The following is a 25,362-nucleotide window of genomic DNA, read 5'->3' on the forward strand; positions in this document are numbered from 1 at the left end:
CGACCTCATGGCTTGGTTTTTGCTCTGACATGCCTTAGACAGGTGTGTGCCTTTCCAAATCATGTCCAATCAATCAATCAATCTACCACAGGTGGACTCCAATCAAGTTGTAGAAACATCTCAGGGATGATCAATGGAAACAGGATGCATCTGAGCTCAATTTCAAATCTCATATAAAAGGGACTGAATAGATATGTAAAGAAGGTATTTCTGTTTTATATTTTTAACACATTTGCAAACATTTCTAAAAACCTGTTTTCGCTTTGTCATTACGGGGTATTGTGTGCAGATCATTTTATTTTTTTAATCCATTTCAGAATACGGCTGTAACGTAACAAAATGTGGAAAAGGTCAAGGGGTATGAACACATTCCAAATGCACTGTACATCTGTTTTACAAATGATTAAGGTATTTTGCTATACTCTTTAAATCTGGGAGATTCCTAATATGACTTTTGCAGCCATGCATCATAGTATTGATAAAACTTTTTTTTAAAAGACATTTTCCAATGCCTCCAACAGAAACAAAGTAATGCATGAAAACTGCAATTGATCTGTTTATTAGGCAGTTATTTATACAAATGATTTAAACACTGTCCATTTGACATTTACATTGGTCATTCTAGTAGTAGGGTCCCTTTACACAACAAATAAAACAAGGTTTAAAGCAGTTAAGACAGATACAATGATTGATATTTATCCTGCAAATAGTCAGAACTTAACACTCCCACTTAAAAGGAGAAAAACTACTCACCCAATGTGCAACTCGCATCATAAGCCGTAAGACGATCACGGTCTCACACACTTTTTCAAACAACCCCACAATTCACCTTATGCACTACTTGGAATCAGAACTTCCACATCCTTGAAAACTCAGAGTTTAGTTTGTTTGTAGTCCTACAAATATTTCAATGACCATATGTTCTAAAAATGAGACCTTGCAGTCACATAATCCACACGCAAGATTTCTTCAGACCAAAACCAGCCTCACGCAATATTGAGGATAGAAGTAGATCTTTTATACTTACTGATATATAACTGATCAACAGTATTGATAAGGCAACTAACAGAATGACAGAAAAAAAAAAAACTCTCCAGGTGCACATGACAAATAAGGTTTGGGAAAATATTATGTAAACTTAAATTTAGCTCTTGTGGGGGATGCGGGCCAAGAAAAGTGAAATAACATTTTGAAACCAGAAAAATATTGATTCTTGTTTCCTTTATCAATACAGTGTCCATGCACTGCATGTACTTGCTGCAAATCACCACTTACAAATGGCCCCCATCTTTCAATGGACATACATGTGTACAAAATTGATTAAATCCTGTTAAAATGCATGTCACTCAGTCAACATGCATTCAGATTTATGAACACATGTAGCCCCTAATCTCAAAATAGATTTGTAAAATTAACTTCAATTCAGTATAGGACAGTGGGTCTCATTTTGAGAGTGTGAGGGTAAACAATAATGTGTATAGAACTGATTAAAAAAATAGTTATATCGATCTTTTTAAAAAGCTGTAAAGGAAGAAAATGGCATCGTACCGCAAAAAAAAAAAAAAAAAATTCAGTCCGTAATAATTTCTCAATACAAATCTACAATTCCCATTTAAAGCACTGAAATCAAAATGCATATTTTTTTTATTCTTTATATTATGTAGGGGACAGATCAATCCAAACAAAGACAAACATTGAAATCTAGTCTTAACAATTCAATTTCACCAACAAAAAAATCCTAACTTAATTCTGATGAAGTACTAACTCCCTTTTTCGCCTGACGCGATCGAGGGTAATTGCACTTCCTCAGTGAGTCAAACGGGCATTGTTGGCATGACAACGCATGTTATGGTCAGTGCAGCTACCCCTGAAAGGCCTGTAGTGCAGTGTCCCAAATTTGCACAGGCATCTCAGACATCTACTATAGAGAAAGACAGAACTGTGCAAAAGTGCCTCGTTCCCCTCAGCCACCCTAAGTGCACCCCCCAAAACCTTACAGCTCTCCTTTCCGCACGCAGAAACGTGCTTTTGTTTTCTCTACTGAAAAAAAAAACACAGCAATGCCCATTGAGCACAGTACAGCAAATTCTGTGCATCACTCAGACTTAGCACACACATATATATGCTGTTTGGAACGTGATCAAAGAGAGGGGAAAATAGTCATAGGCCAATAATGATCGTGAAAATGTAAAACCTCTAAAATAGTATTCTGTCATCATGATTATAATAAAGTTGCTTGGTCATTGTCGTTCACCTTTTCCTAAAGCCCACCCGTGCTCTGACAACCCCCAAGTCAGTCAGGAGGGTTGCGAACTGAACCTGCATCATCAGTGCCTTGGAACAACCCTAGAAGTCTCACCCGCCTGCGGTGGGGATGAATCGAGCCATGAATCAGTTGCATGCTTATTGCTTATAAAGACACTCAGAGAGGAAAAAAGGATAACGTTTTTTTTTTATTTGATTGCGAGCTATCGTGCAAGTAGTTTGATGAGATTGGCGCACATCTCAAAGAACTCTATGGTGTGGCTGCCGGGCCGCGGAACCGCCGTCATAGGTGCGAGGTCACCTCCTGTCGAGTCAACGGAGGAGGTGAGTGAGGAGGCCAGGGAGCTCTCTGAGGCCTTAGTGGGAGGGATAGAGGTGGCAGGGGTAGCGTTCTCCTTAGCCCCCTCAGTTTGGGACCCCCCCTCTGCAGCAGCTGCAGCTTCGTTCTTAAGGGCCGTGCGGTAGTTCCCCACTGAACCAGACTGGTGAGGAGTGGCAGTCCCAGATTTAGCCTCCAACATGTCATCTTCAGACAGAGAAAAGACAGAAGAGAAAGAGAATGTTAAACATACTGAAGACAGACCTGTGCCATGTCTAGTCACTTTACATTGCACAGCAGGGAAAAGCAACTTCTTCAGGCATTTTCCATTAATGGCAAAGTCGGCAGTAAAGACAACCACTCAAATGTCAGTTGAACCCCATACAGCGCTGTGAAGCGGAGACCCTGAGCTCAGACGTCATGTATAGCATGTTACTGTACAGCCACCGCGTTCCAATTTAGGAGCTTATCAATGACCAATTCGGCCGTTTTCAATCCGCATACGGGTTGTTAGAGTAAAGGGCTACGTCCAGGTTGACGTACTGTCTATGCTACGGAAGTCCAGGAGGTAGGTCCTGCCGTCCACCTGGTAGAGCTGAAGGCTCATCTTGGTCTGCATGCCTGTCACTGGGTTCTTCCTCTTTACACGCAGGTAGTACGGGTTCGCCACCTGGGGAGGATATGGAAATTAGTTACACATACTTTAAAAATCGCACGAGCTGGGTATAATACACAATTGATGGAATATACAGCATAAAATATTACATTTTTCAACATGGCTTCTGTAGCTGCTTCAGTGGTCTGTATTTCAGTGATTTGCAACTTTTTGAACATGTTCTGTTTGTTTAGTCATCAACATGGTTGTGTATAATTTGTATACTTTGCTAAAAATATTAGAGAGCACTTTGACCATTTCAGCAGTTCCAGAGTCTAGGCCGAACAGTGCATTATGTTATGGGAGAGTAATCGGAAATGCCTCGCCCACTACTGTGTACCCAAACACATTAAGCCATAAATAGCTGCTTTCTATCCATCAGGGCAAAAGAAGGAAAAACAGGAAACTGAAAATTTCTTTCAGAAATTGCTCTCATTTCTCCAAGATGAATACAAAATGAGAGTCAGTCAGCAGATCTATTCTTCAGGTCTAAAAGTCATGCCATACCAAAAATAGAACCCAAGAGAAGAAACGGCAGCATTCCATTCTAGGTCAAAGAAGAACTCAGACTGAACCAGTAGTTTACACCATGCAGAAGAAAAAATAATAAATAAATCTATCATGTTAATGTTTAGAAAGAACCAGGTTTTACCCCTTTTTTTGATTTTACACCATTACAACTACTCTAAGATTAAGACCATAGATTTGTCAAGGTTTATTTGGGATTGGGCTATAGTGAATCCTCACGGGGAAAATAACCCCCCCCCCCCAAAAAAAACCCATGTTTGGGGGATTTTTTTAATGAGATGTAATCCATAGAATAGTACAAGGATTGTTGACACATTTGACATTTGGATCTAAAAGCATAATTGAGAAATAATCAAAGTCAGCATATTTATGACATTTTGCTTTTACCCAGGCCTCCTTTAAGACTCCATATAGTCTGTAGGTGCTACAAAGCTAAAATTGGGCTCGTGAAGTTTTTCCGCTTGCTCCATACGAGTAGTATTTTGATTTCAATAACCTTTAAATTTAACTTATGAATATTGAAAATATAATTTTGGATCAATATATTGAACATAATATACTCTAAGGGTCTATCAAAGTTGCAGAGCGCCATTGCTAGCTTGTTTTAACTACGCCTATAGAAATGGTGGTCTGCCAGGTACTCAGCAGGAAGGTCTGATTTCACTATTATTAAAACAAGACCCAGATGGCAATTTTAAAGATTCATAAACTGAGGCCTCTTACACTTCAATGTTGTGATGCAAAAACACTAGCGAAATGCATAGCACTCAGAATTAAAACATTTTTAAACCAAGTATTGTTCATCCTGATCAGACAGGTTTTTTAATTTTTTTTAACATGGACGATAATATAAAACAACTAATAGAAGCCAGGCCTGGTATTTATAGCCGATTTTGAAAAGGACTTTGATAAAGACCATTTTATTTATAAATGCCTGGATTTTTTCAATTTCGGTGATTCTCTTATACAAATGGGTAAAAGTCATGTATAGCAACCCCAGTTGTAAAACAGTAAATAGCGGTTACTTTTCCGAGTTTAGAATTGTCAAGATGAGTTAAAGGGTGTCCGCTGTCACCATATCTATTCGTTATGGCCATCAAAATGATAGCTATTAAAATCAGATCAAATAACAGAGGATTAGAAATCCAAGGCTTAAAAACAAAATGGTGTCCATGTATGCCGATAACTCAAGTTTTCTATTAAGTCCGCAAACTAGATCCCTGCAATGTCTTATTGAAGATCTAGATTACTTTTCTGGATTAAAACAATTATATGTGTACAATATTACATATTGGATCTTTAAAAAAAATACAACTTTTACATTACCTTGCAGTTTACCTATAAAATGGGCTGACTGAAGTAGACAGTTGTATTCATATCACAAGATATATAAATGAGCTCTCCAATAAATTTCAATAGAAAACGTGTAAAAACAGATAAGATCCTGCAACCATGGAGAGGTAAATACCTGTATTTATGGAAAATTGCCCCGATTAACTCCTTAGTCATATCATAGTTTACTCACATATGGCATTGCCTACTCCTGAGGATTAATTTTTCAAATCATACGAGCAAAACCCCCCCCACTAAACTAGAAAAGATAAAGCATGCCCATCTATATAATGAATAGGGTGGGTTGAGATTAAATATAAAAGCACTAAACTGCTCTAAAAGCATCACTTATTCAAAAGTTTTACTTGAACTCTGAAATGGTCCTCAAGTAGATTACTAGAAAAAGCTCATTCATTGTTTAAAAATTGCCTTTTTGCAAATTGTCTCATTTTCCATTAATTGAAAATCACTCTTCAAAAGTATCTATTTTAACAAGCATTGCAAAACTGGCTACAATTTCAATTTCACCCCCCTGAAAATATAGAACAAATATGGCTGAACTCAAATGTGCTGGTTAATAGAATACCTGTATTTATGGCAAGTGTTTTAAAAACAAAATACCCTTTTCAATGGTAGAGTTGTCTTTCATGGAGTTATCAGAATTGTACAGGAAGGTCTGCTCAATCCAAGATTAATCAATTGATTACAGCATTACCCCAAAAATGGAGGCAGGTGGCAGCGGGAGGTAGTAGGGAACTGGCCTGTCTGCCCATTATAAAGGATCAAAACTTGGAGGAATACAAATATTATAAATAGGAAAGTATACCAGTTTCATTTGAGGACCAGGATGTTGACAACTGTGCCATACAGATTGCAAAATAGTTGGGAAGAGATTTTTGATGTACCGATTCCACGGTATAGGGTGTATGAGTTGATATAAAACGACACAAGAGTCAAGACTTCGTGCTTTTCAGCTAAAATGAAGTAGAATTCTTGCCACCAATTTTGTTTTTGAATATTTGAGGCATACAATCATCGAAGTGCTGCAGATTTTGTTGTGAGGATACAGAATCAATAGACCATTTATTTTGCCATTGCCCTCAAGTAGCCGGTTTCAAGTTTAGGAATGGCTGAAAATGCATAACATTGATCTAAAAATTGACCCTAGAAATAGCACTGTTGGGAGATCTGGAGAGACCGGGTCCGTCAATTACTAATACTCCTAGTAAAAGTATTTCTTCAACTCGAAATCTGTGGATTCTATTTGATTAGATAGAAATTGTACATTAAACATCACAGCATAGTTGAAAGATATGTTGCGTAGAAAATCAGAAGAGGGTGGCCAGCAGAGATAGGTGGGATGGGCTGAGGGAAGCTGAGGTTTGGGATGTGGAATTAGAGACAAGTGGGAGTGGAGCTGCTGGGCAGGGGATAGAATGACAGTCAAAGAGAAAACATCACAAAAATTAAGTTTGAACAACAGAGGGGCAATGTTACTACAGCTAATGCCGGTTTGCCTGAGGCTGATGCCGTGCAGGCGTTTGTACACATGCATATACACACACTCATTGAAAATGCACACATACACGTAAATAGTGCCATACATGCACTCAAACATTCAGTTGGCCTTTGCTGTCTTTTGTTTTCCTTTGTCTATATCTTTTCTTGGTTGTATTTAATTTTTTTCTGTGTGTGTGTGGGGGGGGTCTTGGAGGGCTGGTGGCCTGGCGGGTGGGAGCTTGGGCCTGTGGGATGTCTGCTACTTTTAGAGTTATGATTTAAAAAAATTTAAGCATTACCAACAGAGTGAAGGTAAAAATGGATTCAATTTCGGTACCCTCTGCTGGTGATTTGCAACGATACAAGTAAAAAGGAGGGCTGTGATTAGTTGCATTGCCTACTAAGCCAATTTCTCTGAATAAAATGTGCCATAACTTTAAAACTAGCAGGGATCCCACTCTGGAACTTTGATATGCCCGTAGAGTATATTTCAAAATGTTGAAATATGTCAAATATTCATAATGTTTTTTTTATTTTATTGAAATCAAAATACTTAGAGCATGCGGTAAAGCTTAATTTGAGCAAATTTGAGCTTTTTAGCATCTAGAGATTAAGCACTATGGAGTCTTAAAGGAGGACTGGGGTAAACCAAAAATAAGCCAACTTTGATTATTTCTCAATTATGCTTTTAGATACACTATCTCTCTCAACAATCCTTCCTCCAAAAGGACTATTATATGGATACAATTGTGAGAAAAAAAACAAATCACTGTCTTTTGTCTGGGTTTGGTGTGGAATCACTATATAGCCAAATCCCAATAAACCTCTGATCCACTTCTTGACAAATGAGGGGCCACTTGACGGTTCTCTGTCCATTTCTACCTGACCACTTTACCCACTCCTTTTCCTCCCACCACCCTCATCCCCACTCTCTACAATTCTCCCGCCTTTGTTCAATACGTCCATCCCCTCCCTCACCTTCCACTCGTAGTCGAGCTGCTTCATGGCACGGCACACCTCAGACATAATATCATTTGGCCTGCTCTGGCTCCTGATTCCCAGGTGCCACTTGGCCCGCCTCACCCCCTGGTGCTTCGACTTCAGGGGGTTCAGCTCGTCCAGCGTGTGTCTTGGCCGGGGAGGGGTCTCCCCCGCCAGGAAGGGCTGCATGCGCTCAGGGTGGGGCTTAAGGCCTGCCGCGGCGGTCAGGTGCTGGTCATCCAGGAATGAGTCTGGGGGACTGGAGGCCAGGTAGAAGTCCTTGGCCTCGGACATAATGCGGCGGTTGTCGATGATGAGATGGTAGGCCACAGCCAGGGGGTCGTGGTGGTTGCGGCTGTACAGGCAAGTCAGGATCTCCTCCTCGGTGCACTCAAACTTCTCACACACCTCCTTCAGGGCCTCGTCGTCGATCATGTTGTTGCTGTAGCATGGGTCTTCTGGAAACAGGTACTTGGGGAGCTCATCTTTGAACCATTCATCCTCTCTGTGGGGAGGGAAGACGGAGCATGTTCAAGGCAGTCTTATTTCATAGGGACATTTGTTCTCTTAACAGGGCAGCTAGAAAACATATAGACCAGGAGGGGTGGGTTCACTTTGTTAACGCTGGGCTGGATAAAAAGCCTGCACAGAGGACAGGAGTTTGCCATCCCTGTGATCGGAGTTTAATGATGCATGTGGAGAAAAGTCGATAAAAAAACAAACATTTTATTTTCTATTATTTTACTGCAAAGCATATAGAGGTGTTTAAATGCAATTTGTAGACAAAGTTGATCTCTTGCCCCTTCTTACCGGATCTCTTTGATGGTGGCCCTCTTCATGGGATCCACCTGCAGCATGTGTTTGAGCAGGGCGGTGACGGAGGGGTTCAGGTACTGGGGCGTGAAGAATATCCCGTCACAGATTTTCTTGAAGAGCGTTGGCACGTGGTCGTCATCGAAGGGCAGTGTCCCACACAGCAGGGCATACAGGATCACCCCGCTGCTCCAGATGTCCACCTCAGGACCTGCATATAACCTGGGAGGACACAAAAGTCAAATCAAAAATGAATTTAGGAATTCCATTACAACAGTTGCCGAAAAGTACTTTAGAGTAACCAAGTCGACTCCACAAAGAGCAGGCAGAAGCAGAGGACAATACTACCTGCATATAAACTAGGAAGGACACATCTAGGGGAGGAGGGGAGAGGACAGAGCTGCTCATTGACATGAACCAAGGGAGTCGTTTAACATGGTGAATATTTAGTGACACTTAACAGTAGGGTGGGTCACCAAAGCAAAACCGTGAAATTGAACAGTCCTCTATTGAAATCTAAGAGCAGTTTTTGCATACATTAGCATTTTCCCCATCACGTCTGCCAGTTTCGGTGAGAAAAGAAAAAGAGGACAAGTGTACCTTCCAGAGATGACTTCAGGGGCAGCATAGTTCGGAGAACCGCAACTTGTCCTCAGAAACTCTCCGTCCGACATCATGTTTGACAAACCTACAGAAATCACCAGACAATATCACATAAGTGTTTCGTCCAATAGAACGATAGGGTTTCATTTCAGACACACTCTTTCCATCAGGGTTCCAGTAACTACAGCGGCTGTATAACCACACCAGCCTAGTACAGTTAAGCTTGGCTCGATCTGCAGGTGTAAATCAGGTACAGGTCTAGAAAGGTGCTGGTCGGTGTGAGGTTAAGGGTGACAGACTTACCAAAGTCAGCGATCTTGGCGTTCATCTGTGCGTCCAGCAGGACGTTCTCAGGTTTTAGGTCCCTGTGCACCACCATGTGTCTGTGGCAGTAATCTACTGCTGAGATTATCTGCTGGAACAGACGACGGCTCTCCTTCTCATCCAGCTGGAGGCACAGTGGCAAACACACGAAACGCAGACACAGCAACACAGGCAAGAGGGGAGAAGTATCCTTTTTAGCTGTCCAGTCAGTATTGTAACCACTCTGGATATTTGGCCAATGTCTTTGCTTGAATGATTTAGTAGCCTTAAACTATTGGAAAGAATGCAGTGCAGAGATAGAGCTTTGTGATTTCTGTTGTGTTTTGAGGAAGGGGTGGTCCAGACATGAGGCAGGTGCTAACATGACTATTATTGACATAACCATTACACTTCCCAACTCTCCTAACCACAGATACACTACATGGCCAAAAGTATGTGGACAAGCCTTCAAATTAGTTGATCCGGGTATATTTCAAACACATCCGTTGCTGACAGGTGTATAAAACTCAGCACACAGCCATGCAATCTCGATAGACAAACATTAGCAGTAGAATGGCCGTACTGAAGAGCTCAGCGACTTTCAATGTGGTATCGTCATAGGATACCACCTTTCCAACAAGTCTAAATTTCTGCCTTGCTAGAGCTCACAGAACAGAACTGCTGAGTTCTGAAGTGCGTAGGGCTTAAAAAAAAAATTGGGTGCCCTCAGTTGTGACACTCGCTACCCAGCTCCAAACTGTCTCAAAGCAACGTCAGCACAAGAACTTAGTCGGGAGCTTCATGGAATGGGTTTCCATGGCCGAGTAGCCGCTCGGGGGGGGGGGGGGGGAGGCAACTCCATATTAATGCCAATAATTTGAGTGGTTCGACGAGCAAGTGTTCATATACTTTTGGCCATGTAGTGTAGGTAATTATCTAAGTCGGGGGTATTCAAAATGAAGTTTAAAAACATGTTATAATTCAAATGTTTATGAATATCGCTAACAATAGAATAATTTATTTTTTAATATACATACCTACAGTAGTAAAGAGCAGAATATCTAATGTTTCTAACTATATTTCTCAACTTCCAATATTCAACAAATTACACTGACATAGGCTTTGCAAAAGCACCCGCAAATAGGCTACCATTGCAACAAGTGCCGCTGGCTGCTGGTAAGCGTTCTTGACTTGGACATACATTTTTGCCAACACATGGCTAACCAGCTTAACAGCTGCTCTTTGAAAATGTGTTTGGAGTTAACTTTCTAGCTAATAGGATCTGTTAGTTTTCCGTTATTTTGAAACTCTATCTACCAAATCTAATAACTTTAAAATGTTCTGTTTAAAATGGATGATATTAACTGGATGACAATTTTTTTTTTGCTAACATATGATTGGGGTCACTGGGTCAACGGTTTGCCTGGGAGGGGGTCCCTGGGCAAGAAAAGGTTGAAAACCCCTGAGCTAAGTTAATAAGATTCAGGTGAGCACAAGACTACCCACAATCCCAAACCGCAGTGTATTTCAACAAACAGGCTTATTAATGTAGAATACCACCTAATTTGGTATTTTTTTGGTTGAACAAAAACCAGGTCTATAATTTTCCCAAAACCCGCATACGCTAGTTGAAATAACGTTTTTCTTCCCCTTACCTTTCCGTTTTTGCAGATGTAGTCAAAGAGCTCTCCTCCGGACACGTACTCCATCACCATGAAGATGTCTGTTGGGGTGCTGATCACCTGGTACCTACGGTCCCATAGGATAAATCACAAAAGTTACAAAACAAATAGGCTAGCCATGATTGGACCAAGAGATTTCCATAACCATGCCACCCACCTGACCAGGAAAAACCTCTGGGCACTACTGTTTAACACTAGAGAAAACGGTCAAGGCTCACCAAACTTCTCAGAGGGATGACAAACCCAAATAATTATATTTCAGCTTTACCACAGCACTAAAAAGTGGGCAAATTGCTATATAAAGTCTAAGATTGAGAGGTAGCACTTTTAGGACAGATTCAACTTCTGAGGCATTTATTGATCTTAAGCATAGAGGCAGACATTTTGCAGGAAGACCTTAGTGGGCCATCGGGTTCAATGGCTGGTCGGTGTAAGGGAGACTGGCCATGGAACCCTTTAACTAGCTAAACATAGGCCTACTTCCCTAGATCAAACATCTGTGTGCAAAATGATACTTTTCTTCATTCCTGTGCCACATATTGGTACCACAAGGTTATCAACACAAGTGTCGTACAAGCACGCTGCCTGAGCTCCGTCTCAAACTGCAGCACAGTGGCCAAGGAAACAAAGTAAGCACGTGAAGTTCAAAGTTAAACAAGTCCCACCGCAGCATCAGAAAACTCACATTCTACTGGCCTCTACAAACAAGGCGTCAGTAAATAAAGGGTAAAGGGAAACTCTTCACGCATTCTTCTGTAGCATTATGTCATTTTCAAATCGGACTCCAGGGGTTGAGCGTGAAAAGAAAGTTTGCTAAGTGGGAAAATAAAGGTCTAGTCACAAGGGATCAGGTCCCCAGAAATGCCCCAACTAAGCCTACTCAATGATACTCAGTGGCGCTCACAGGTCAAGAAGACCATTGTAAGGTGATTTTTCAATCAGTCAATAGAAATAGGCCTAGTTTCAAAAAAATAAGAGAAGAATCCGGAAACAAAGGAGAGCGCTGACCCTTCATTACCAATGAGCTAAATCATGAAAACACTGCATTTATGCTGCCCTTACTCTGACAGAGGTCAAGTGAAAAAAATTGAGAGGTCAAAGGATGGACAGGTTGAGAGAGCGAGAACACGGGAGAGATGGTGGGTAGAGAGAGATTGAGGAGAAAAAAAGTGTGCATCAGTGTAGCAGAAACAAAAGGGAAAGAGTGATGCACTCTAAAACCCACCATTAAAAGCCCTAAAATAGCTTTCTGAGTGGCATTAATGTGGCAGTGGTGGGATTACGTAGGGGTCCGAACGATTGAGCGAGCTGTATAATCTAGGATTTACAGTTTAATGATGTAGGGATGCCTGAAAAGCTGGAGGTTCTGGACTTAATGTTTTTTTTTAACCTTTAACTAGGCAAGTCAGTTAGGAACAAATTCTTATTTACAATGACGGCCTAAGAACAGTGGGATGACGGCCTTATTCAGGGGCGGAACGACTTGTCAGCTCAGGGAGTCAATCTAGCAACCTTTCGGTTACTGGCCCAACGCTCTTACCACTAGGCTACCTGCCTCCCCTCCAAAGATGTGAATGTGTCAAGCACCCGAGGTTCTAGACTTACAGCTTGTGGGGATACTTAATGATGTGGGGATGCCTGAAGCACCTGAGGATTTAGACTTCTCAGCTAAATGTAGGCTGCGTTTACACCGGCAGCACAACGCTGATCTTTGTTACACTAGTTGGTCTTTGGACCAATTACATCAGATCTTTTCAAATCGTATCTTTTTCAGAGCTGATGTTTTTGGTCAAAAGACCAATTTCTGAAAAACGATCTGAATTGATCTGCCTGTGTGAGCACAGCCTTAGAGCTTAATGATGCGGGGATGCCTGAAGCAGCTGAGGTTCTAGACTTACAGCTTAATTATGTGAGGATGCCTGAAGAGCTTGAGGTTTTGGATCTCTCTACGTATCTTCCCCACCACATCCAGACTGCGGATCTTCTGTCTGTTAAGGATCTTCACAGCCACCTGGTGTTTGGTCAGCTCGTGCTGCCCCACTACAGGAGAGAGAGAGCAAGAGAGGTCAGGAGGGAGGAGAGGTTAGGAAATACTGTAATAAGAAACCAGTCATAACGAGCTTAGCAGACCCCAGCTAACACAATGACACAAGCAAATTTGCATTGATGACTGACATTACTGCCCATTTGCAGTGAAAGAACACTAGCATGGCATTACACCATTGAATCAAATCAATGCATTATGCATCATGATTGACATGCCTACATCTGCAATGTGCTGTTTAAAACAAAAGGTGATACAAATTCCACCACCACCATAGACAGTCACCCGTGAGCAGTACACAAACTAAATTGGGGTTAACATTTCCTTCTGCATGGCTTATAGGCCTACATCAGCATATGCACACACACACACACACACACACACACACACACACACACACACACACACACACACACACACACACACGTGGCTCAATGCAAAACGCAAGCAAATATAGGTCTACCTAAAGACTGGTCAGAAGAAGAACAGGTGAAAAATGTACTGAACTATACAGAGAGGGAGGACTGTAGAAGGGGGTTGTACAAATGACTTCTATTGATTTAACTGTTATGTTGGTAAAGCATTAACCCAGCAGCCAGTCATTTAGAACATAATAGGTCATGGAATAAATGGTCCAACGTCCAGCATGTTCTAAACTGACTACTGGGAGTTAGTAGGAATTAAATGTACATTTTCTGGATTGAAATAGACTTAACATTAGTGCCATACAACAAGGCTAAACAAATCAGTTTGGTCCTCTTGGATATCATAATTTTAGGTGACATGCCATTAGGAAAGTTATGGTATTTTGACAGTGTAGATTTAAAGCAACCTAGGGACAATGGCTAATGTGTCAACACAAATGGAAAGTGTGGGAGAAATGTGTCTGTCCTCAATAATTCAGCCAGGCCCAAGATAGTGTGCATGCATGTATGCATGTATGGCATAGGGCGAGCACGGCTAGATGGTCAGTTTGTAACTGGGCAGTTCACGTTAACTGAATAAGCAGGTTTCCTGGTTGAGAAACCATTAATGTAGTATTGCCTTGGCTAGCAATTTAAGCTAAGATTATACTAGTTTGCCAACTGCTGTTAGCCGGCAAGCGAGTAAACTTGGTAACCTAAAGCTCTGAGTAATTCGACCACATAACTAACGTTAGCTGGCTAGCAAACTAACTACATTGAACACATGACAGCACTATCGTTTTTTTCGATCAAAGGTAGACCACCTAGTACGCTAACTTAAGCTGCTTGATTCTAAAGCATGGCTGAGCTAACGACGTTGACGAACTAGCCTAGCAAAGCAAGCTAGCTAAATTACGTTAGAGGCCAACAAGTGTTAGCACACGGCTAGCTAACAGAAACGTCCCCATCCGCTCTCGCGGGTAACTGCCGGTGACAACTCGACAAGAAAAGTCATAACAGTTACCTTTAACTTTCCCGAACGTCCCCACTCCAAGTGTGTCTCCAAGAATATAATGTCCGATTTTCACTCTTCCTTCATGTTTCTGCTTATCCGTCGTCGCCATATTTCCCGCAGTGGCCTAGCCTAGCCTATCTGCTGCTGCGGGCAGACGGAGCAGACTAGCTGGAGCGAGCAAGAAAATGCGAAACAGCGTGAAAAAATACTCTTCCGGTCTTCTTCTTCATCTTCGGTAAGGTTTGATATGTTGCAATACCGCCCCCAACCGAACTATAGTATAGCTCCATTACACCGTGTGATACAAAATGGGAAAGGGTAACAGGGAAACATAAGAAAATATATAAAATAAAAATATAGATATATTTGTATTACCCTACCAATTATATATTACCCTATACTCATTAAAACCCATCACCTCATTCCACTACTTTAACCCTATCTGATCCTACCCCAGGCCAACTGGACACTACCACAGGCTGTAACTCTTCTCAAATCTCCTACCCCCAAGGACTTCTCTGCAGCTGCCACCACAACATCTATTTTCAGTGATTGCTTTGAACACTAAGATGCCAACCTTACTGAAGCATATATCACTCATATAAACTATTCACAGGGATCCTCTCAAAATCCCTCATCCTTGATCCACCCACTTCTTTCTTCACTGCCTTGGCATACGACAACTTCTGCACTACTCTGACTCTAGCTACAAGTCCACTACAGGTTACCTTCACTGATTCAACTCCTTTCCCAACCGCCCTGAAACCACACATGGATCCGGTAAAAGGCAAGGTTCCACTTTCTCCAAAAATGTCACTCCTACTGGACCAGATTTTTCTGTATCATGTCCATCGATGCCATGTTTGGGCTCCGAGCTCTTCACCCCACCTTCCACCTCATTTAACTCGCCCTCATCCACTTCCATTTCACCTCCAGAACTCGGTCTGGCACACGACTCACTCTGTTTGCACTTGACACCAATCTCGTCGACACCCCATCTCCACTTTTATCGGCATCTTCCTCAAATTTAAAACAGAAATCGCCTTTCCTCATTCTCTTCAATCTCTTCATCATATTTTTTCCACTCCTTTCCTCAGAAATTCACCTTTCTGTGTCCCTGGCTGTCCCAATATTCCTCTTCTCCCAACTTTGCTTGCTGCCCACCGGTGGCATCCCGGCGTAATTCCATCTCAAAACGCTCCATCCTGTCTGTCTTTCTCCCCGCGGCATTAGTCCACGATCGTGACTCCTGGCCCCTGCAATGTAGCCGATTGTAAAAATGTTGTTTAAAATCGTAAAACATATTCGCCCTCATCATTTGAGTGACGGTCACTGACCAATAATCAGTCTGACTCATGTGTATACTACTTTTCAGCCACCAGATGACAGTCAAACTCACTGTCTGAGTTGAATAGCAATGTGAAATAGTACCAGTTCAACCATTGTTGTGTGCCCCCAGTAGATGTCAGCGTATTTCCAGGGAGGAGAGGGAGCCCTGGAAGGGGGAGTATTTAGCACAGAATAAAGGTCACAGCCACGCCACACAGAAATGCTTCAGGCTGGACTAACAGTGATCGTTTCATGCATAATCTCCGTTCCAAACAGGGGATACGTCCCAAATTGCAACCTATTCCCTACATAGTGCACTACTTTTGACCAGAGCCCTATGAGAATAGGTTGACATTTAGGACATGCAGCCTACTCGAGAGAGAGAATGAAGCACAGTTGCTTGTACAGCTATTCACCTAGTCAGTACTAGGGAATGGGATTTAATGGAAATCAGCAGCAGACCGATAAAAATCCTGGAAATAAATCCCAATCCTGGCTCATCAGAGTCTGTGATTTCTGAGCCCTAGATGAGATTACTGTAACATGATATCTGAATCATCCCACCACCACCCAGTGGTGTCACAATTTAAAGGGATGAATGATGGATGAAGTTGAAATGAAAGCAGAGGAGTGTGAAACAGGGAGAAATCAAAAGCCTGAAAATGTACACTGAGTGTACAAAACATTTAGTCAGGGCAGGGACACTACAAGGTTTCAAAAGTGTTCCACAGTGATGCTGGCCCATGTTGACTCCAATGCTTCCCACAGTTGTGTTAAATTGGCTGGTGGACCATTCTTGATACACACAGGAAAATGTTGAGTGTGAAAAATCCCAGCAGCGCCGCAAGTTCTTGTCACAAACCGGTGCGCCTGGCACCTACTACCATAACCCGTTCAAAGGCGCTTAAATCTTTTGTCTTGCCAATTCACCCTCTGAATGGCACACATTCCCAATCCATGTCTCAATTGTCTCAAGGCTCAAAAATAATTATTTAACCTGTCTCCCCTTTTTCATCTACATTTATTGAAGTGGATTTAACAAGTGACATAAATAAGAGATCACAGCTTTCACCTGTTTCACCTGGTCAGTCTATGTAATGGAAAGAGCAGGTGTCCTTAATGTTTTCTACACTCAGTGTACGTGTGAGGCAGTCTTTTCATTGTTCGGAGGAGGAGAGGAGGATCTTTAATCTCAATGCTCTCTCCATCATTCCTAATCGATGTTGTGCTTTGATGCTCATTAGGAACCGACCCAGGATTAGAGACCTCAGAGAGAGAAAAAAGAAAGAGTAGAAAGAGAGAAAAGACGGGTTAAAGAGGGAGGGGCGCTGTTGAAAGCCTGGATGGATAGAAAGAACCAATAGAAAGAGCAAAGATAACGAGAGGAGGGAGGGGGGTTGTTGGGAGCGCCCGGATGTTACACGATCACCTAACAGCAGGGTACCTGCCACAGGGAATCAGACTGGGCTACAACCAGACAGACAGCATTGATGTTTTAAATGGTTTGAAGTGTTTCTCTAGGTCTGTCTAGACTGGGTCAATCAGCGAAGACCTGTGGCGAAACGCTGCTGAAAAAAATAGCAGTAGTAGCAATAGACAGTTACCTATGTTATCAATCTGGCTACTACTATCACACAGGTCTATATAATGCAGCTATAAGATGTAGCTGTTGGAGACGCACCTTTTGGAGAATAGATACGGATACTAGCTTATCAACTTTTCCCATTGGATAGCGGTCAGAGAAGATGGACAAAGTGAAGCACTTAACAAGAGCACCAGGGCTAGAGTCAGCCTGTCGAGTAGTAGGGCATTTTGTTTGAGTGAATGCCAGATGCCAGTCCTAACTTGTAACTCAGTAGGACTTTGTCCTCTGTCGTTGAACAGGCCTCTGGCATTAGTGACAGGTCTCCACATGGAGCACTGATGATTGTTTTAATTACACAAGTGCTTACTGTGCTTATTGCCCCATCAGATTCCCTCCTTAGTGTGCTGTGCTCATTAGTGTATTCCCTCCGTATCGCCTCTAATCTTCCTCCCCACCATCTCCCCTTCCCCAGCAGGACGTTACTTTCCTAGCACTCCCACACAAACAAATACACACAGTGACACACACATACACTGACACACAATATAGTAAGGCTTCGGGGGTTTGTGTGTTTTACAAACCAGTGAACAGTTGGGAGAACTCTGTCGCCATGCTTTTGTGAACATGTGGAAAGTGTCCATGTCGAGAAGAGATTTGTTTGCAATGTGCATGTTAATTTGACTAAGTGGCTGAGCAACTAGGCCTATTGACACATTTAGCTGTGTGTGTGTGTGTGAAATGGGTTTATAGCTCTTTGTACTTCCATGTGTCTTTGCTGGTAGCTGTGAAAAGGGTTCAGTGTTGTTGCCTGATGTTTTGTACATGCTGAAAGGCTCTATAGACTGAGGTATCTGTGTCTATATTTCCTCTACTGTATGTGTTATAATCAGACACTGGTAGTGGGCTTCCACCATGGAGCACCAGCTCATTCCCTTAAGGCAATGCATAACATAAGAAATACACATGTATACATGTGTGGAACAGCATTATAGTGCCTGTGACTAATATTTCTCTACATGAATTACTGTAACGTGGAATTTAAATCATAAAGAACACTGTAAATGGGATTAAATTAAGTCTATGGTTTAAAATGAAGCAATAACTGTATATCAAAATGGTTAAGAATAAACAACATCCATGTAAATGATCATGTTTACGTGAATTAAAACACCCTGTGACATAGTGGAATCCTCTGTTTCTAGAAGTTACAGCATTAAACCCCTATATCTGTCCATCTACAAACAGAGCTGGAAAAACTGGAAAGCTGGTTTCAGTGTTTGATTGAACAGTTTCTTCACTCTGTCAAACAACTACCCATTCAACAAACTACTCAATAACAAATATGCCGGTGTAACAGAAATAACTTTAATTCCTTTGGTGTTTGCAAAACAAAAATGTGCATTGTCCGGGTGGTTATATGAAAATACCACTAAAAGACCTCTCCCCAACACACTGGGAATAAAAATACATAACTGACATTCTATTAAAAAATGTGAAGCTAATGAATTAAAATACTACGGTTACTATTATATTCCATGTTAAGTGTGAGTTTGAGAAAAAAAACGAAAGATAGAAAAGCAGCGCTGAGGCACAGATTAGAGAATTTACGTGACAAACAAATGAACCCGGCCTGAGATGGGGAATGACTGAGAAGTAAGAAGAGGAAGAAGTACAGAATAAGACGACATGAAAAGATAAAAAAAGAACAAGATAATAGCAAAACATAGCAAGATGGAGATAATACCATTTGAAATGGGACAGGTACATCACATTTTACAAAGACGAGATAGAAATTCGGAAGTCAAGAGGTGCCACTATGGAGACTAGGATAGTCAGGCCGGGAAATGTGGGACACTGGCATGAGCTGCGTATCTAATATCACTTCATAGATGTATTCAGATCTCCAGTCATTCAATGCAGTATCTGATAGCCTAGACCTAGGGGTACATTACCAAACAAGAAACACCTTACCCTAATATACACATGAATAAGCACCTTTAAAACTATCTTCCAATAACCTACAATACAACTTAATGGTCTGGTTCAGGAGGGAGAATAAAGACCAACTCTAAACCTCCTCCACCATGCTCTACTCTTCTCTCTGACTTCTATCCACATGCTACTTTAGGCACTTGGAAAGAATGTGATTTAATCATAATTCATACTAACATGCTGAGACTCTTCAGTGTGTGCACGTACCTTAAAACCAATCTTTCCTGAATCCTAAACTCAACTCATGAGAACCCATTCACCCCGTACCTTTAGGTTGAGAAAGTCAGTGTCGATCTACAACACCGGATCTAGAGTCATATCATACTCTGACCCTTAACCTAATGCCGTAACCCATCTCTAGTCTGAAAGAATGGGGTTGGACCATAATCTCTCAAACGTGACCTAGTGAGACAATGGCCAAACAGAGTCTGCATGGCACTAATCCAACATGGGGGATGACGATGACAACTGCGTGTAAAGGTGTTAAAAATAACTGTGCTCTTTTTATTACATGTGCTTTAAAATCACCAGCATGCTACTTTAACGCGATTAGAAATATAATATCTGAAAGAGGAACTAGAACATTTGGTGGTGGTGGTGGTGGGGGGGGGGGGGAGTGAAATAGGGGAGAGGGAGGGGTGGAAAATAAGATGAAGGATTTGGGTTAGTTTCCCTAAAACGGGTCACGGCTAACAAGCAGTTTCCCCAAACCTCTAACTACAACTACACTGAATTCATTACATCTGTAAAACGGTTAAATGCTACATTGAAATCATGATAAAAGAGGACTAATGATAAATTCACTAGTATCCATACACAGATTGCTTCATAACATGTGAGTTGTTGACACACAATCTTCTCATTAACATATACATACAAAACAGTCACCTCTGTTAGTTTGATCCCCAGCAAACACAACAACAATTTGCTCATATTCACAAAACGACTCAATTACACAGTTATCGCCAGGGGTTACAAGTGATCACACTAATTAAAAATACTTATTTCTCATCGCCATCATCAATATAAATATATACAGGTATGTACTGGTCATAAAAAAGCTAATCTGCCTTAACGTCTTCACAGCAAATATATATAGTTAAGAGATTGCTCCTCCCTCTTTTTTCCCACATGTTTTGAACAGAGGAGGAACCTTCTGAGGTGGGGAGTTGATAAGGCTATGTACACAAGTCCCTGGCTGAGTGCAGGGGTCTAGGATGGTGAAATGGTCGAGGTCGGGTCCCTATGACCCCTCTGTAGTCTAGAGGCTCTGGATGTCCTGGGTCTATGGCAGGCTGGCTATGTCCCGTTTGGGTGGAGGCCCGTCAGGCTTACAGCTGGCCCCATTAGCCTTGTCCTCGAAGATCATCACCCTAGGGGGGTGGGGGGAAAGGAAAAAAGAGAGAGAGAGCGCGCGAGAGGTCAGTGGTGAACTGCAAAACAATCTCAAAGCTATGGCAGTCTCCCATAGCCTTCAGAAAGTATTCACACCCCTTGACTTTTTTCACATTTTGTTGTGTTACAGCCTGAATTTACAATTTAGAAATGTTTACAACTTAGTTAAAAATGAAAAGCTGAAATGTATGAGTCAATAAGCATTCAACCCTTTTGTTATGGCAAGCCTAAGTAAGTTCAGGAGTAAAAATGTGCTTAACAAGTCACATAAGTTGCATGGACTCACTCTGTGTACAATAATAGTGTTTAACATGATTTTTAAACCACTACCCCATCTCTGTACCCCACATATACAATTATCTGAAAGTTCACTCAGTTGAGCAGTGCATTTCAAGCACAGATTCAAGCACAAAGACCAGGGAGGATTTTCCAATGGTTTGCAAAGAAGGGCACCTATTGGTAGATGGGTAAAAAAACAAAACAGACATTGAATATCCCTTTGAGCGTGGTGCAGTTATTAATTGCACTTTAGATGGTGTATTAATTCACCCAGTCACTACAAAGATACAGGTGCACTTCCTAACTCAGTTGCCGGAGAAGAAGGAAACCGCTCAGGGATTTCAACATGATGCCAGTTGTGATTTTAAAACAATTACAGAGTTTATTGGCTGTGATATGAGATAACTGAGAATGAATCACCAACACTGTAGTTACTCCACAATACTAACATAGGTCTAAATGACAGAGCGAAAAGAATGAAGCAGAATGAAAATATTCCAAAACATGTATCCTGTTTGCAACAAGGCACTAAGGCAGTGGTCACCAACCAATTGATCGTGATCGACTGGTCGATCTTCAAGGCATTCCAAGTCGATCACAAAACATTTCAGTTGAAAAGCCAACGATATAAAGGCTTGCGCTCCTTTTCCCCCCGTGTTATGCTGTTGCAGTAGGTCCACTTTATTCAGAAGCCCTGCGGACCGGGAGATCTGTGGCTAAATCGAGACCGCCTACTGCGCTAGCCAATCGGATACCTCAAATCACTGTGCCCACAGCTTCCAAGACCTAGGCCACAGCAAAGTTTGATACTAGCCTACATGAAATTTCATGACTTTTAAAACCATGAGCAATACGAGACTGTCAAAGAATACAGCAAAAAGCTGCTGTTTTTATGAGTGAGTTCATGTTTTTATTAAGCACAGTCAACAGTTTTATTCAAAACTATTAGAAAACGAACGCATTTCTCCCTACTTCTAGTCGTGTTGCCTCTGCAATGAATGAGTAGTCAAGTGTATCGATAGGCCTGCGTTTTTATTATTATTAGCAGCTCATCATGTATATTTTAATTTAGAGGAATATTTCACTTTCTCTGGTCCCAGGAACAACGTGAATTTGTGCATGACTGAGGCGGATACGGTGCGACTCGAGTTTTGCCATCAGGTGGAAGACGGTGTCCCCTCTCTCTGGTCAGTCTCAACTGATGAAAGTAAGGAAAGAGCAGGGAACATGAGAGGCGGACCCTCTGCCGCTCTCTCCCTCCTTCCGCTTAGAGTAATGCCGTGTTCAAAACAACTGGGAACTCGGAAATCTCAGACTTCTGACTTCAGTGCGTTGAAGACAACCGGGACTCCAAGTTGGAAACTGTGGTTGGAAACCTCCAAGTTGGAAACTCCGGTATGTTTCTAGACCACCGACTTTCCGACCTGAAGATCACTGACGTTATGATTTGACCTAGTTTTTCCCCCCAGAGTTCTCAGTTGTCTTGAAAGCACCATTACCATCAGATGCAGGTAGCCTACAACCAGTCCAGTAAAATAAATCTAATTAGTGCATATTATTTCAATTTATGCTCAGCTGTTCATTGTAAGTGCAATTTTTCTCATGTGTTTTTTCAACAGAAATGATTGCTTATGGGTACCTTTGTGTGTAAAATATTAGTCAAATCCATTAATTCATAGATTTTAGCGGTGTGTGAAAATGTTTTTTTCCCCCCCGTATCCTGTAAATTTGATTGTGAGATTCTCAGGTCAGGGCGTGACAGAGACGTTTTTTCTCTGTTTGGTTAGGTCAGGGTGTGACATTGGGTGGACATTCTATGTGTTATATTTCTATGTTTTTTTTTCTCCTTTGATTGGCCTAGTATGGTTTCCAATCAGAGGTAGCTGTCTATCGTTGTCTCTGATTGGGAATCATACTTAGGCAGCCCTTTTTCCCCTCCTTCAGTGTGGGATCTTGTTTTTGTACAGCTCAATAAGCCTGCAGAACGTGTTCGTTCAATAAATAGAAATATGAACTCGTACCACGATGCACCTTGGTCTACTCCTTACGATGATCGTCACAGATATGTGGTTGTCTCACCTAGCTATCTTAAGATGAATGCCCTTACTGTAAGTCTCTCTGGATAAGAGCACCTGATAAATGATTAAAATACAGATCTCATATTGCTCTATTGAATAATACTTAAAAAATATATTTTTATAATTTGTACAGTTCTTTATTACAAATGTAGTTATGTTACATTTGACTGTAAAACCTAGCAGTACTACTTATTACTCTGAGAGTGAGGCGGATATATAGCATTTTGCTAAAAAACATGATTGTCTAAATAAAACCGTTAAGCGATAGATTGGTCTGTCTGTGATTGAACAGCCCCATGCCATAATTAGATAGTGGGAAAAATACACCAATTGTAACGATTGTCTTGTGTGGAGGACCAAGACGCAACAGGGAAGTGTATACTCATCTTTTTTTTGTTTATGTTGAAGAAGGTGAACCACGTATACAATTACGAAAACGACACTAACAGTTCTGTCAGGTGAAGAATACAACTACCCACAAACCACAATACAAACACACCCCTAATTATAGGACCTTCAATCAGAGGCAACGATAGACAGCTGCCTCCAACTGAAGGCCCCAACACCAATTAACTAAACATAGAAATACAAATGACTAGACAGAAGATATAAATAAACTAACATAGAACAATAACCAAAACCCTGGACTAATAAATCAAATGCCCCTCTCTACATGGACACATACACACAACCACCCTGAACCACAAAAAACAAATACCCCCTGCCACGTCCTGACCAAACACTAACAAATCACACCTTTACAGGTCAGAACGTGACACCAATCTCTTTCATAATTTCTTTAAACAATAAAAACTAATTTCCAACATTGGTGAAAATGAATATATAGCGTATTGTAATTAAACTCTTTAAGTACATTGCACAACAATGTCATTGTAGAACATAAAAAGTAGAGGATGTTTTAAGCAGCGGCAGCAAAGACAATTATCCCCCTCCTGGATCAAGACCCATGTTGCCCATATTATTTTGTGCGTAAAGAAATTAAATAGTGTGTGTGTGTGAGTGCGCATGTGTGTCTATGCATGAGAGTGAGTGAGTTAGGGCTGACCCCATTTAGTCTGCTGGTCGATTGTTTGGTTGATAGGCTGTTGGTCAACCAAGAATTTTTTAATCAAGCTGTGCCAAATACCCTACATGACCAAAAGTCTGTGGACACCTGCTCGTCGAAAATCTCATTCCAAAATCATGGGCATTAATATGGAGTTGGTCCCCCCCTTTGCTGCTATAACAGCCTCCACTCTTCTGGGAAGGCTATCCACTAGATGTTGGAAAATTGCTGCGGGGACTTGCTTCCATTCAGCCACAAGAGCATTAGTGAGGTCAGGCACTTATGTTCGGCGATTAGGCCTGGCTCACAGTCGGCGTTCCAATTCATCCCAAAGGTGTTCGATGGAGTTGAGGTCAGGGCTCTGTGCAGGCCAGTCAAGTTCTTCCACACTGATCTCGACAATTCATTTCTGTATGGACTTCGCTTTGTGCACGGGGGCATTGTCATGCTGGAACAGGAAAGGGCCTTCCCCAAACTGTTGCCGTAAAGTTGGAAGCACAGAGTCGTCTAGAATGTCATTGTAATGCTGTAGCATTAAGATTTCCCTTCATTGGAACTAAGTGGCCTAGCCCAAACCATGAAAAAAAGCCACAGACCATTATTCCTCCTCCATAAAACTTTACATTTGGGCAGGTAGAGTTATCCTGGCATCCGCCAAACCCAGATTCATCCATCAGACTCTATCCAGAGAATGCGTTTCCATTGCTCCCAGAGTCCAATGGTGTCGAGCTTTACAGCACTCCAGCCTACGCTTGGCATTGGGTATGGTGATCTTAGGCTTGTGTGCCGCTGCTTGGGCATTGCCATTGCAATCGAGGACAGATGATTCTTTACACGCTACGTGTTTCAGCACTTTGCGGTCCCGTTCTGTGAGCTTGTGTGGCCTACCACTTCGCAGCTGTGCCATTGTTGCTCCTAGACATTCCCACTTCACAATAACAGCACTTACAGTTGACCGAGGCAGCTTTAGCAGGGCAGAAATTTGATGAACTGAATTGTTGGAAAGGTAGCATCCTATGACGGTGCCATGTTGAAAGTCACTGAGCAATTCTGTAAAGCCATTCTACTGCCCATGTTTGTCTATGGATTGCATGGCTGTGTGCTCGATTTTATACATCTGTCAGCAATGGGTCTGGCTGAAATAGCCAAATCCCTAATTTGAAGGGGTGTCCACATACTTTTGTATATATAGTG

The 25,362-nt window shown here is 41.7% G+C and overlaps 2 protein-coding genes across 2 annotated transcripts in view; both read right to left on the minus strand.

The window, feature by feature from the left end:
- Positions 1-543: 543 nt before the first annotated feature.
- LOC115203857 (5'-AMP-activated protein kinase catalytic subunit alpha-1) lies at positions 544-14,642 on the minus strand. Its single transcript, XM_029768906.1, has 9 exons — positions 14,454-14,642; positions 12,880-13,021; positions 10,955-11,048; positions 9,300-9,444; positions 8,994-9,081; positions 8,391-8,615; positions 7,578-8,085; positions 3,128-3,254; positions 544-2,791 (listed from the first exon to the last, which is right to left on the minus strand). Exons 1-9 carry the CDS (start codon positions 14,551-14,553, stop codon positions 2,469-2,471), a joined length of 1,752 nt encoding a protein of 583 aa, XP_029624766.1. The 5' UTR covers positions 14,554-14,642; the 3' UTR covers positions 544-2,468.
- A 4,059-nt stretch (positions 14,643-18,701) lies between these two features.
- The window catches only part of LOC115203858 (allograft inflammatory factor 1-like), a 42,252-nt gene continuing 35,591 nt past the window's right edge, over positions 18,702-25,362 (minus strand). Inside the window, exon 6 of the mRNA XM_029768907.1 lies at positions 18,702-20,723. Coding sequence (XP_029624767.1) covers positions 20,636-20,723 — 88 coding nt within the window. The 3' untranslated portion in view covers positions 18,702-20,635. The remainder of the gene's footprint in view (positions 20,724-25,362) is intronic.

This window comes from Salmo trutta, chromosome 12 (genome assembly GCF_901001165.1).
Source record: "Salmo trutta chromosome 12, fSalTru1.1, whole genome shotgun sequence".
NCBI classification, from domain to species: Eukaryota; Metazoa; Chordata; class Actinopteri; order Salmoniformes; family Salmonidae; genus Salmo; species Salmo trutta.

Excerpts from the sequence above, each read along its gene's own strand:
- LOC115203857 (XM_029768906.1), bottom strand. The coding sequence starts at position 14,553 with ATGGCGACGACGGATAAGCAGAAACATGAAGGAAGAGTGAAAATCGGA. Across the intron at positions 11,049-12,879 it reads CATCCTCACATAATTAAGCT|GTACCAGGTGATCAGCACCC; the intron begins GTAAGTCTAGAA and ends ATGGGACCGTAG. Across the intron at positions 8,086-8,390 it reads GCCACCATCAAAGAGATCCG|AGAGGATGAATGGTTCAAAG; the intron begins GTAAGAAGGGGC and ends CCCTCCCCACAG.